At 37.9% G+C, this 13,294-nt stretch overlaps 1 protein-coding gene across 1 annotated transcript in view; it reads left to right on the top strand.

The window, feature by feature from the left end:
* The first annotated feature begins 787 nt into the window (after positions 1 to 787).
* The window catches only part of LOC131144407 (uncharacterized), a 52,103-nt gene continuing 39,596 nt past the window's right edge, over positions 788 to 13,294 (top strand). Inside the window, exons 1-5 of the mRNA XM_058093042.1 lie at positions 788 to 1,075; positions 1,224 to 1,308; positions 1,438 to 1,527; positions 1,626 to 1,737; positions 2,242 to 2,269. Coding sequence (XP_057949025.1) covers positions 1,243 to 1,308; positions 1,438 to 1,527; positions 1,626 to 1,737; positions 2,242 to 2,269 — 296 coding nt within the window. The 5' untranslated portion in view covers positions 788 to 1,075; positions 1,224 to 1,242. The remainder of the gene's footprint in view (positions 1,076 to 1,223; positions 1,309 to 1,437; positions 1,528 to 1,625; positions 1,738 to 2,241; positions 2,270 to 13,294) is intronic.

Raw genomic sequence — 13,294 nt, 5'->3', positions numbered from 1 at the left:
AAAGTGAGATTGCTCATTCTCACTAAAAGTGATAATAGGAATGCTGATTAAGATGGAGGAATGCTGATTCTACCTTCAAATAGGAATCCCCAACTCCCTCCCCGACTCTCCTTGATACTTACTTCATCTTCTCTCATTCCCGACTCTCCTGCTACTCTCTCTCTCCACTTTCTCCCATCCCTTTCTCCTCTTTTTTTTTTTTTTTTTTTTAAGCTTTTCTTCGTTGGGACGAGCTTCTGGGAATCTAGTTCGAAGCGGTGCATTTTAGGCGCAATGGAGGAGTGCGTCAAGTGTGTTGTGTGATCGTAGAATATCCTTAAAATTAAAAGAAAAGTCATATAAGATGAATATAAGACCAACTATGCTTGATGGTTCAGAATGTTGGACAACTAAGAAACATGTATAAAAAATAAAAGTTGTTGAGATATATGTATGTTGAGGTGGATGAGTGGTTTAATATTAAAATATAGAGAAAGAAATGAATATATACGCAATAATTTAGGCATAATATCGATTGAAAATAAGACAAGAGGGGGACGACTTAGATGATTTGGGCATTTAAAACGTAAGACTAATAGAATTCATATGGGGAGTAAATTAGCTATGATAAGTGAGGAAGGATTTAATAGTTTTAAGGAAATGCTCTAAATAGGGTGAATGGGCGGCAATGACTCGTGTAGGGTTGTCGTTGTTTACCCCACTATTATGTTAAAGAGAAAAAGGTACCTACCTACAATCCATACTTGCAATTGTGCCGGTAAAACCCACTTAACCCACAAAATACAGCGAAGCTCCCTCCTTCTTCAGTTCTTCCTCTTTCTCTCTCCAGACTAGTTGCTCCCTCCGTTGATGTCTCTGTAGTTCCTTCTGGCGGCACTTCCATAAGCAACCTCGTCGGCTGCATTCCAGGCTCTCTTTCTCTCTATCTCTCTCTTTGGGCCTCGACTCCTCTCTCTTTCTGCACTTAAACACCAGTTACAATTGAAAATTTCTATTTTCCCCGTTTGTCTGTTGGCATTTTGTTGCTCCCTTTATAGGAGGCAAGGTTGCAAGTTATCTTATCTGCGTTGCGTTGGTGAGTCTCATCATCTCCTCATCTTTGTTGTCATTTTCTCATACAACTTAAAATATTTTGTAATTGGAAGATATTGGCCCAAACTTTAGCACAAGCTGAGTGTTAGAACTTCTTCCTTCTCTCTGTGTGTGTATGGATTTGCTTTCAGAGCCCTGAGATAGGAATAAATGAAGGTGAAGACAATATCTCGTTCTACAGATGAATTCACTCGTGAACGAAGCCAGGATCTCCAGGTGACTTCTATGGCTTCGACAATATTCTCTCTCTGTCTTCCTTATCGACGTTTGATGTTCTGAAGACTATGCATGTTCCCTCTGTGGCTCTCTAAAAATTGTATTTTTGTCCAATTGATTTTTCATTAGAGGGTTTCTCGAAACTATGACCCGCAACTTAGACCTCAAGAGAAGGCTGTGGAGTATGTGCGAGCTGTAAAGGCGGCTAAATTGGAGAAGGTTACTCCTTTCAGTTTTATTTGGGAACTTGGTTTTTTGGTTGTGTTAGTATATTATTTTCTTTTGTAGTTGCCGATTATTTTAGTTTGGGTACATAGATTCATGCAAGACCGTTTATGGGGGCAATGGATGCACATGTGGATGCCATCTCTTCTATGGCGAAGAACCCAAATCACTTGAAAGGAATTTTTTCTGGTTCAATGGATGGAGGTGCTTTAGTACATCTTTTATTTAATTATTATTATTTTTTCAGTCAAAGATGAATTGCATTATTCTTGACGACAGTGTATTTGAGTTTTTGAAAGCATATTAAATGTTTTGAATTTTTTCATACTTGTATTGCTCTAGTTAATTTTACATATTAAAAGCAAATTTTTATCATATTTATCTGGTTTATGGTGTCGTAGTTTTGTTTGTCCTTTTTGGTTGTATGATCCTCCAAGAAACTTTAATTTTTGTTGCTTAATGTATTAGGAGTGTTATATTTTTTGCAAACATGGTATTTATTGTTACCTTATTTGATATTTACTGATATAATTGGATCTTGTGGAACATATCATTATTCATTACATAGCTGCTCCGTTGCATTGTATATTTTAGATATTGTCCTTCCTAGACTCCCAATGGTGTAGGAGCCTTGTGCATTGGGTGTTAATGGTTTTTAGCATTTAGAAGTTTTATAATATTCTTTCTCTGTTTGGTTTTGCTTTGCAGATATTCGTCTTTGGGATATAGCTTCCAGGTATCCTCTGGAAGTACCAAATTATATTGTTTTTGTTTGTAGGAATCCAGGAAGATTTGTATCATAGGACGTTCCCACATTTCATTTGTAACATATATTTAGCTTTCTTGAATCTGAATACACAGAAAAGCACACATTGTATGTACAATTTATACAATGGAAAGAACCATAAAAGCCAATTTCCTCTTTTCCTTTGTATTTGGGGTTGGATGTTTGTAGTGTGTGCGCAGATTGAACATATGAAAAAGGTGAAACTAAAAGGAAATTAATGTTGAGTGATTTTAAGCAGTACAAATGTGATTCTGCAACTTATGAACAATTGTTTTATTATAATATTCCTTATCCTTCTCTGCAGAAAAGGATCAAGGAGCATGCTTGATGACCTTTATATACCACACTAGCACTGACTATGATTTCTTTCGTTCTGTTTATTTTTTATTTTTATTTATTTTATTATATATATATATATATTTATAAAAGAAGTGTATCTTTTAAAAGAGAGAAGAAAGTATAAAAGATGAGTATTGAAAAAGAAACTTGTTCGAGAAAATATCACAGGATTTTTTTTTTAGATCCCACATATCTATTTTTGGTATCCCATGCACACGGAGTTGTAAATTTACTGAATGATTCGTTTTTTTTTAAAAAAAAAAAATTGTAAATGGCATTGGCACTGAAAAGTGGGTTAAAATCTCGCTTTGGACATGTTTCTTTTCCTGATTTTAAATCTTGGTTTGCTGATGCTCCAAGTTGGGCAATCAATTTTCTTGGTAGAAAAAGCAATTTATAGACAATGAAGATGACACCAAAAAAAAACAAAAAAAAAAAAAAAAACAAAAGAAAAAGAAAAAGAAAAAGTCCTCCATCATAAAAGAAAAAGAATTACGTAAGAGCCACCCTCCAATCCCTTTGCAAATTATCTATAGGTTTATACTACCTATAATAGTACATGTGTGTTAAGGATGTGAAGCATCGTGTTTGCCTATATTATCCTCACTTCATCACATGTTAAGTTTTTTGATACTAAAATATTGTTATATGGACCCACTCTGATTGCAATATTGTATTGACAAAAATATTCTTGTTCTTTAAATTTGTTTATACTTGCATGACCTTTGGACCTTTTGACCACATGATCACACTGCCAAACCCTTAGCATGGTCTTCATCCTCTATAAAATCCTCAAAACCGCCCCAAAATATACCCTCTTCTCATGAATCCCATCATCTATAACTTAACTCCTGCATATTCATGCCAAATTACCAAAAAAGTCATTATCATCATCTATCTTCTTCTTGTTTGGACTCACAATGACCGGTGATCAATTCACCAAATCTGGCATATGCCTTTCTCCCCACTAGTTGCACCATACACTTTCATAATTTCAGACATAAGTAGAAAGACACCATGACTATTGACTACCACCATTATCACTTTCAACGAAAATCAGTCTCTTGTCAGCTCCTTCCTCGCCATTGTTGGTTGTTCATTGTCGCCATCACCGGATAATCCAGGCATATTTTCAAAGGAAAATTGTACATTAATTGAATCTATGATGTGTTAGGCTTCAGAAAGCCAGTTTTTCATCTTAATAAAAAAAGCTAGTGCAAAGAAATCAAAAGGGTCATGAATTTAATATTCCAAAACAACTCAAAATTGGAGCTTTCAACTTGCTTTGCTGCAGAATGAATTTGATCCCCAAATAAGTTTGCAACTAAAAAAGGTGAAGAGGGACTAAATCAACTTCATAAGGAAGAACCATGCATCAAAGACAATTGAAACAAATCTCTTTGACTTTTTGAAAACTTTGCTGTGTGTAAACAATTGTTAAAAATTTGAGAGTTGAGGAAAATGCTGAAAGGGATTTTTTATTAAATAAAATCTGAAAGGAGTTGGTTAAATTAGCCTTAAATATATTTGATGATTGCAGATGTGTTTGTGTGAGCCATGATATTAGGCTTTGCTGCAGTTGAAACCAAATTGGAGAATAATTTTCTTTTAAATTGCTTGATATTAGGTAGACATTTTTTCTTAAGGTTGAATTGAACCAATAGTCCCCAAACTACTACTGTGTTTCATACTCACACCCCATCATCAGTACCAAATTTCCAAAGTTTCAATTTTGTTCTATTGTTAGTCTCAATTGAGATTTTGGACGAAATTAGCATTTTGAATACTGGCATGGCCCCAGCCTAGCCGATTTGATCAAATTGAGAACTGGCCTACTTTCTGAGCCAGGTTGAGTAACATATTTCATGACACAAGAGTCCAGATAAAATTGGGAATAAAACTGCCAGACTGTCTGATAAATATAAATTTAATTTAAATTTTTTTAAATCCATTAATATTAGGATTTTACATTTATGTGTAAAAGGTCTGTTATAATTGTAGTTTATGAAGTTCGACCTTTGAAGTTCTATTTTATTTTTTTTAAATAGGTTATTTAAATCTATAAATATTGAAGTATGTTTTATTTGTTTGAAGATGCGTTTAGTCATTTAATTTGCATAAAAAAATGCATATAACAATTATTTTGTAGTGTTATGATTATTTAGGTATTTTTTCTGATATATTAGTAGTTTTTAATTTTTCCTTATTCAGATATTTTATAATTTTTGAAATCTTAGTATAATTTCGTTGTCATGCTGATGTCACTTGATTGATGCTTGTGCTGATCAACCTGGGAACTAGTTGGGCGTCTTGTTGTCTCCGGTTTTCAAAACATTGGATGGGAACTAGTTGGGTGTCCTGTTATCTCTGGTTTTCATGACACTGGATGAAATCTACGCTGGCGGGTACTGTGTTGGAGTAAGTTGCACCCCATTATTCCCCAAACTATTGGCTGAATTTTGCACTTGAACCCAACAATTTCAATAGTTTGAGATTATTGGTGAGGCAAATCAAAGTTTGAGGAGGAGTATGTAACTGAGTAAATAGTTTGGGGCTGATGCAACTTACCTGAACTGCCTCCATGGAGTTCTGTCCAAAATCTGCAGAGACTAATGAGAGGACGAAATTGAAACCATTTTGAAAGTTTGGGGATTGATGCTGAAATTGAAGTTTGGGGACAAGTAAGAACCAGGGGCCATAGTTTGGGGACTATTGGTAGTTTGGTATTTTTATGCAATTTACCCCTTTTTTTAAACATTTCCTTCTGGAATTTGCTTCACATTGTTTTGCTGTCTGGGTGATTTCTTCTGATCATACCTGATTTATTATGGTTTTCAACATTCCTCTAAAGCTGAGAAGAGAATAATAACTTAGAACGTGTGGATAATGGATCATTTTGCATCCACTGGATCTGTGGAAGACATCTTGTGTGTTGTTGCCTGTTGGGCAGTGGCCAGTTCTCTTGGGTTCTTCAGCAAATGAGGTTATTTTGGTCAAGACCATTTGAGGGGGTTGTCTTTCTTAGAGTGCTACAGTAAGGGTGAATGGAGGTGCCTTCTGTCTAAAATTGTTATGGAATGAAGGCGGTTGTTTTTTTTTTTGGGTCAGCTCAAATGGTAAGGGCGACTTGTGACTTTGGTGACCCTAATGTCATGGGTTCGATTCCCCCTTGAGGTATTATGCCGGTGAATTACTAGGGGTGCGTCAATGGGCAAGCGACCTTCACCCCCCCGGGTTGTTTTTTGTGCTGAGAATGGATTAAGGAACTTGTCTGGTTTAAATCTTTATGTATACTGGAGGTCATTTTGCACCGGCATGGTGGGATTTCTTTCAAGCTTTGAAAAAGGTGCATCTTGGTGCAATGAGACTCCTGTAGCGAGTGATCGTATGTTCTAGCATTGTTGCAGTTGTTGTTCAACGAAGATCAAAAGAATGGCCGGCGCAGAAATGGAGATTGAGATGGTGGAAAATGCATCGTCTTTTGTAGATTATCGAAGGGCATATCTTTTGTCAATATGCTCTGGTAGTAGACAAATTTGAATTTTTCTTGTGCAAAGGTGGTGCGGATTGTAGGGATCTTGAGAAAAAACTGCTGATGTTTTAGTCGTTGAATGGTGTAACTCTCAATGCTATGGGCTTATGGGAGATTTGATGAGGTTTATGGAAGGAGTTATTATGGAAATAATTTTAATTAGGGAGAGGTGGCTCCATTATGCAAGTCATATGGGCCTTGGGCATGTATGGGCCTTATAGGCCTTGGGTTTTGAAGGAGAAAAAACAAAAGGACCGTCAATTTGGGCTGAAAAGGTGTTGAGTGCTAGCATTGGAACTGGCACAGGTGTGGGTTAAAGAAGGGTTGGAAAATTATGGAGGGGTAAGGCCCACTTGGGAGGGGTCTCTATAGGGTTGTGAACAGTAGTGTGAAGGTGCTGTTTGAAGATTGAATAAATGAGTTTTGCATGGAGGACTTTCGGCCAGCACAATTGCCTCTAAACTTGATAACTTGCTCAGGTGGTGAGATCAAAGGCGTTGGAGTTTAATCTGTTAATGGAGTTTCTAAAATCCTTCTATCGAGTATAATGAGGATTGAAAATTTATTAGAGTCAGCAAGTGGTGATGTGGAAGTCTACAATAGTTCTTGTTAGATTACCATTTTACCTAGAAGCTTATGTTGTTAGGTTGTGGTCTAACATTGTAAATCAAGCTTTAAGACTCCTCTGTACGTGCAGCCTGATAGCATGTGGAGTGATAAACATACAATAGATTACACCCATTACAGGGAATACAATAATTTTTTAAACACCTCATAATAAACGTGGGCAATGAGAGTCTGAGACTAGAACCCAGGGCCTCTTGGTAACCAGCTCTGGTAACATGTTAGATTACCATTTTTACCTAAAAGCCTAAGCTATTAGGTTGTGGGCCAACAATGTATATCAAGCTTTAATAGTTCTATTGCTTTAGGTGTTGGGGATTCTGTTGCTATGGTGGATTACGAGTTCATTGACTTGAGGGTCTGTTTTGGGGGCTGAATAGGGAGATATGTCATGAGGGGAAGTCTGTTGTGATGATGACTAATGCGGGAAATTCTCCGGTTTGGTTGACGAGGATGGTGATTTTGGAAGCATGAGTGAATTGGAGGGGGATTGTTGGTTGATTAGCTTATGACAAACTAGCAAGAATGGTTTCAGAGATGAATTTTTTCCTTCTGAACTCTGAAGCAGAATGAGGGTTCTTGCTCAGGTGCAGTAGACTTGGAGATAGTGGGAGAGGGAGACTCTTTACCTGGGAGGATTTCTGTTAATATTCAGGTTGGTGGTTGCCATTTGAATGTAGGGGCAGATCATTCTGATACTGTGGTTGAGAAGGGGTCTTTGGCTATGTATATGATGTTTCCTTTAACACTTCACATTTTCTTGGAAGTCCTTATAGTGTCCTTGGGTATTTCGCTAAGGAAGATCAGGGAACTTATAAGCTTTTTAAGAAATTCTTCCTATTTGAGAAAAGTTATCTCATCTATTTAAGACACTTTTGTGCTAGAGGGATGATGCTGATGGGGCAGGAGTTATTCCCATTAGTCCCCTGGGGGTAAGAAAGACAACCGAGACCCCAAAGCCCTTTTGAAGGGGATGTGCATTAAGTTGGTAATTTCTTTAGGTAAGGAGGTTGGAGGTTTGTATTTTATTTTATTTTTAGGTCATATGTTAGAAGGGTAAGGATAGAGATTTTCATTCATCCTTCTCAGGGAACAGCATGGGGGATTTTAATTGTATGGAACACTAGTTTGGTTTCTAGAATTGATTGTCTAACTGGTTTTTTCTCATAGTCTGTGTTGCATGAAGTTAGAGGGAAAGGTCAGTGTTGGTTTACATTTTTTTATGGTCCACTAGACCTACTTTCAATGTCTGTTTGGATGAGTTATATGCTCTGGTCGGGTTTTATTTTGTTGGAGTGTTCGGGGGGATTTTAACGTCGTTTAATTTCTGATCGTGAAAAATGGGGTGTTATAGCTAGGTTCTCTTTGAGCATGAAAGAGTTCTGATAATTTTATTAGGGGATGTGGATTGAGAGCTTCCTTTGGAGAACTTTTTGTTCTCCTGGTCTGTAGGAGGGGTGAGGGTGGTCATTGGTCATTTAGATAGGATTTTATTCAATGAGAAGTTGGAGGGTGAATTTCCTGCTCTTACACACGAAGTGTTATCTAGACTAGTCTCCAAAATTTTCCAGTTATGTTGGATTCTAGGAAGGTTAACTGGGGCCCACCTCATTTGGTTTGAGAATATGCGGATGGATCATCATTTTTTCGTTCTTCAGTCAGGGAACTGGGTCTTGGGAGAAGTGTTCATTCTACCTTTATTCCCTTGGCAGCTATGAAGAGTAGGATCAAGGTGTTGGATTTTCAGCCTATTGGCTTAGTAGTGTGTACAAGATTATTTATTTATATTTTTGATAGCAAAAAAGGATGTATTAATGAAAATAAGTAAAGAATAATTACAGAAAATGGAGGATAAGAAATCCTCTTGGTAAAAAGCAGAAAACTAACAAAGAAACGCAATTACATTAAAGCTGCATTCCAATTTCTTTGGACATCAGACAGCGATAAACTCTCAAAAATCCCAAAAGAATGTGCCCAAAAAGAGGCATACCTTTCCTTTCAATCCACATCACCCACAGCACTGAAAGAACTGCACAGACCCAAAAGTTGACCCCTGTTTTATTCTTCCACATGTATCTCGCCACCTTACAATGAAGGAATAGATGGCTAGAAGTCTAGAACTCTCATTTGAACAACTGCACAGCATACAAATATCTGGACTAAGAGCTTTGTAGGGTCTCCTGATCTGTAACACATCATTTGTTATCTTTGTATAAGAGTCCTAATGAAAGCCTGGACTTTCGATGGTACTTTTTCTTTCCAAACAACTTTAACAAGAAAGGGCTATTGTTTGTGGATTTTGTAAGATATGAGAAAAAAAAAAAAAAAAAAAAAACCTTATGAAGAGAAGGACCCCGAAGTGTCCCAATCCAAAGCTTTGTGTCCTCCTGTAAATTTGGCAAGAAAGAATCCAACTCACTCAGCAAATGAGTTAACTCATCAACCTCTCTCTCATTGAGACTACTAAAAAAGTGGAAATCCAAGAAAAAGAGCTCCCCTCGTTGAAACAAAAAGCTGAAATTGGTGCCTCATGGACAGAGGAAAATCTTAACAAGTGCGGCACCAACTACTCCGACAAAGACTCACCAACCCAAGTATCCTCCCAGAAATGAATTTTGTCCCCAATCCCACTTTGAAATGAGTAAAAGGAAAGAAAAGGCAAGCTACTTGTCAAACAAGCTCCCAAGGACTTGCGTGAGTAGCAATGCCACTTCCTTTTGAATCCCACCCATTCTCGTGCTAACCATATTTACTCTTTATTACTTTATGCTACAAGGAATTAGGTTCTAATGGAAGCCTCCATAACCATTTCCCAATTAAAGAAATGTTTTTAGAAACCACCATAGTAGTCAAAAGTGCGCCTAAGGTGCACCTAGGCGCGAGGTGCAGAGGGGCGACGAGGCTAGCGCCTCACCAGGGTTGAGGCAAGGTGACCTTCAAGAGGCACAACAAGGCGCAGTGAGTCGCACCTTGAGATATCTGGCCTTTTAACTTCCTTCTTTTTTTTTTTTTTTAAAACCTTTTAAGAAAGAAAACGCAAGGCTTCGGTAGACATAGCCAGAGCCTTTGAACCAGCCCTAGCCAAAGGCTTCGAATCGAACTAGAAGGTTTAAGCTTCCTCTTCGAGCCTTCAAACCAGCCGAAAACACCTTCATCTTCATGTCTTCGAGTCTTCGGGTCTTCGTGTCTTTCCTAGCAAGAGAGCCTTTGCAAGAGCCCTTCGTCTTCGAGGTTTGAGCCTTCGGACCGGCATAACCTTCGTTTTCGAGCGTTCGAACCAGCACAAAACACCTTCATCTTCAAGTCTTGGAGTCTTCGAGCCTTCGCCAGCAAGAGAGCCTTCGCAAGAGGCCTTCTTCTTCTTCTTCTTTAATTATGTAGTTTAATGAAAGTTTATAATTAATATATAACATTTTTTACTGAATTTAGCTGCTGTTTTGTTTGGAAATACAGTATTCAAACTATACATTGCTTTTGCATTTAGGATAGTAGGGCTTAAATCCTACTATTGATGTGTTTCATATTCCAATTACCCATCAAATAGGGATTGTAAAAAATTTTAATAATTGTACGCCTCAACGTCATGAGGCACGCGCCTTGGCTCCAAGTACCCTTTGCGCCTCGGTGTGCCTTGTGCCTTTGACTACTATGGAAACCACATTACCAAGACCTAGACCCCCTTCAGATTTAGGCTTTCTAACAGCATCCCAACTAACCAGGTGATCCCTTTTATTCTCTCCACTATCAGACTATAAAAAATCCCTTATGATCTTCCTAGCCAACTTGGGTGGTAATTTGAAAAGGGAGAGGTAATAAATGGGAATGTTGGCTAGGGAGGCACTGATAAGCGTAATTCTACCTCCTAATGAGAGACAAGCCTTCTTCCAACCTTCCAATTTATTGCCCATTCTCAATCACAGAATCCCAAAAAGCATCAGTCAGGGGATTTCTCCCAAGAGGAAGACCAAGATATGAAAATGGTCAAGAAAGGGATTCACAACCTGCTAAAGATCTAGGAGTCTCTAAATCTCTACTACACAGATCGATACTCACTAGACCACTCTTAGAAAAATTGTTTTTTGCTGCATCATTCTCAAGAAAAAGGATGGTATTGTATGTGAACTGAAGATGAGACACCTCCATTTTTCTCTACCTATAGAAAAATCTCTAACAATTCCCAAATATTGAGCATGGGATATCAAAACCTCCTTGACATCCACAACTAGAGTGAACAAGAAAGGGGATAATGGATCCCCTTGTCTCAGCCCCCTCGAGATCTTAAACCAAGCCCTAGGCTGACTATTAACAGTCACTGACATATTGGCAGAATTGATGCACCCTCCTATCCATTTACACCAAAGACTCCCAAATCCTTTTCGCTTGAGCACATTCATAAGGAAATCCCAATTAACCACATCATAACTTTTTCAATATCCAGTTTAAAAATTGCTCCTTTTTTTTTTCCCTTCCTTTTCACATCCTCGACCACGTCATTGGCTACGAAAATAGCATCTAAAATATTCCTGTCTTTAACGAAAGCAGATTGGGCCAAAGACACAGTGTTCGCCAACACCTCTTTAATCATTTTTCGAAAGATTGCTAGCAACTTATAACTACTAGTCACCAAGCTGATAGGCCTAAAATCCTTTACTTTTTGAGACCTATTCTTTTTATGAATCAAGGTAATGAACGTAGAAATTCATGCTTTTGCACACCTCTCCGTTCCTATGAAATTCCTCAAAAAAAATTCAAGACATCCTCTTTGACCACTTCCCAATTATCTTGAAAAAAGCCATAGTGAAACGGTCTGAGCCTGCTGCTTTGTCCCTATCCATATTGAACACAAGTCTCCTAATTTCCGCCAAATCAAATGATGTCTCCAACCACTTAGCCACTTCTTCCCCAATAGGTTCCCAATCCAACCCCTCGACCATTCTTGCAGACAAGTTGAGTTTGGTGCTTAGTGGTATCATTTCAGAATCATTTGTGATGGGTAGACACATTGCATATGCTATCTTAGTAGCAAATGAGGTGGCAGAGGATGTTCATCATATAAAAAAAAAGGGCATTGTTTTTAAGCAGGGAGCTTGAAATGGCCTACGATCTATCAGTTGGGAGTTTTAAGATAAGGTTTCTAGTAGGAAAATTTTTGGTGGAAGATGGAGAATTGGATGTGGGGTGTTTATCTAAGGCCTCTTCCTCCATTATCGTCAATGGGGAGCTGAAATCCTGGCTTAAGACTTCAAGTGGGGTTAGGCAGAGGAAGTCGTTGTCTCCTTTTCCTTGTGGTGGATGCTTTGAGTAGATTAATAGATAAGGCTGTGGGTAGTGGATTCGCAAGAGATGTAAGGTGGGAAAAGTGGGTTAGCAGTATACCATTTATAGTTTTTTAATGACACTATTGTTTTTTTCCCCCCATGATAGAAAAGGAATGTTGATTTTAGAGAAGAAAATAATTCTCTTATTCCTTAATGATAAATGTGCAACCTTTATATAATGGAAGGAAGAAAACTTCCTTTCTTTATATTTAGTAACAGCTAACAAGATACTAGTTACCAAAAAATCTGGAAACTAGCCAAATATAGGAATCAACAAAATAGGAAACAAATTAATAGAGATATGAGGAATTTTCCAGAATCTCTTTATTCCTAAATTAACGAAGTCACTAATAATAAAATCAAAATTGTTGCAGCGGACCAACGGTATCCCTGAAAATCAGGGATCGGGTATTTTCCACACTCCCCCTCAAGCTAGGCGTAGATGTTAATCAAGCCAAGCTTGGTACTCAAATCTTCAAAATTCTTCCATGGTAGAGCTTTAGTGAGGATATCTGCTATTTGCTTACTTGTCGGCGTGTATAGTAGACTAATTGTCCCATTTTCTATCTTCTCCTTTATGAAGTGGCGATCTATCTCCCACATGTTTTGTCCTGTTGTGATGCACCGGATTCTTTGCAATGTTAATAGCTAACTGATTGTCAGAAAATACCTTCATTGGTTCAGAAGTGATGATTCCTAGTTCCCTCATTTAGGCATATTCCCTCCCAAATTTCGAGTGCCATAGCTCTGAACTCTGCTTCTGCAGTGCTCTAAGAAACTATTGGTTTTTTCTTACTTCACCATGTTACTAGGTTTCCCCACACATATGTACAATAAGTCAATAACCATATGTTGACCTTCGGTCAGTTATTGATCCGACCCAGTCAACATCAGCGAACACTTCAATATCTTTCCTTGTGTTTTTCCTAGAGTATAAGCCTACCTGGTGTCATTTTAAGGTACCTCAGTATCCGGTTGACAGCTTCCATATGTTCTTCAGTTGGATCATTCATGAATTGACTGACTACGCTAACCGAGAACCCAATATTAGGTATGGTGTGCGAGAGATAAATCAGCTTCCCAACAAGTCTTTGATATCTGCTTTTGTCCATTGGAACTTTGTTTTTATTAGCTCCAAGCTTAGTACTTGAGTAATCAACT

Source organism: Malania oleifera, chromosome 12 (assembly GCF_029873635.1).
Source record: "Malania oleifera isolate guangnan ecotype guangnan chromosome 12, ASM2987363v1, whole genome shotgun sequence".
Lineage (NCBI taxonomy): Eukaryota > Viridiplantae > Streptophyta > Magnoliopsida > Santalales > Ximeniaceae > Malania > Malania oleifera.
The sequence above is the reverse complement of the archived record's forward strand: the minus strand, read 5'-3'. Positions and strand labels throughout refer to the sequence as shown.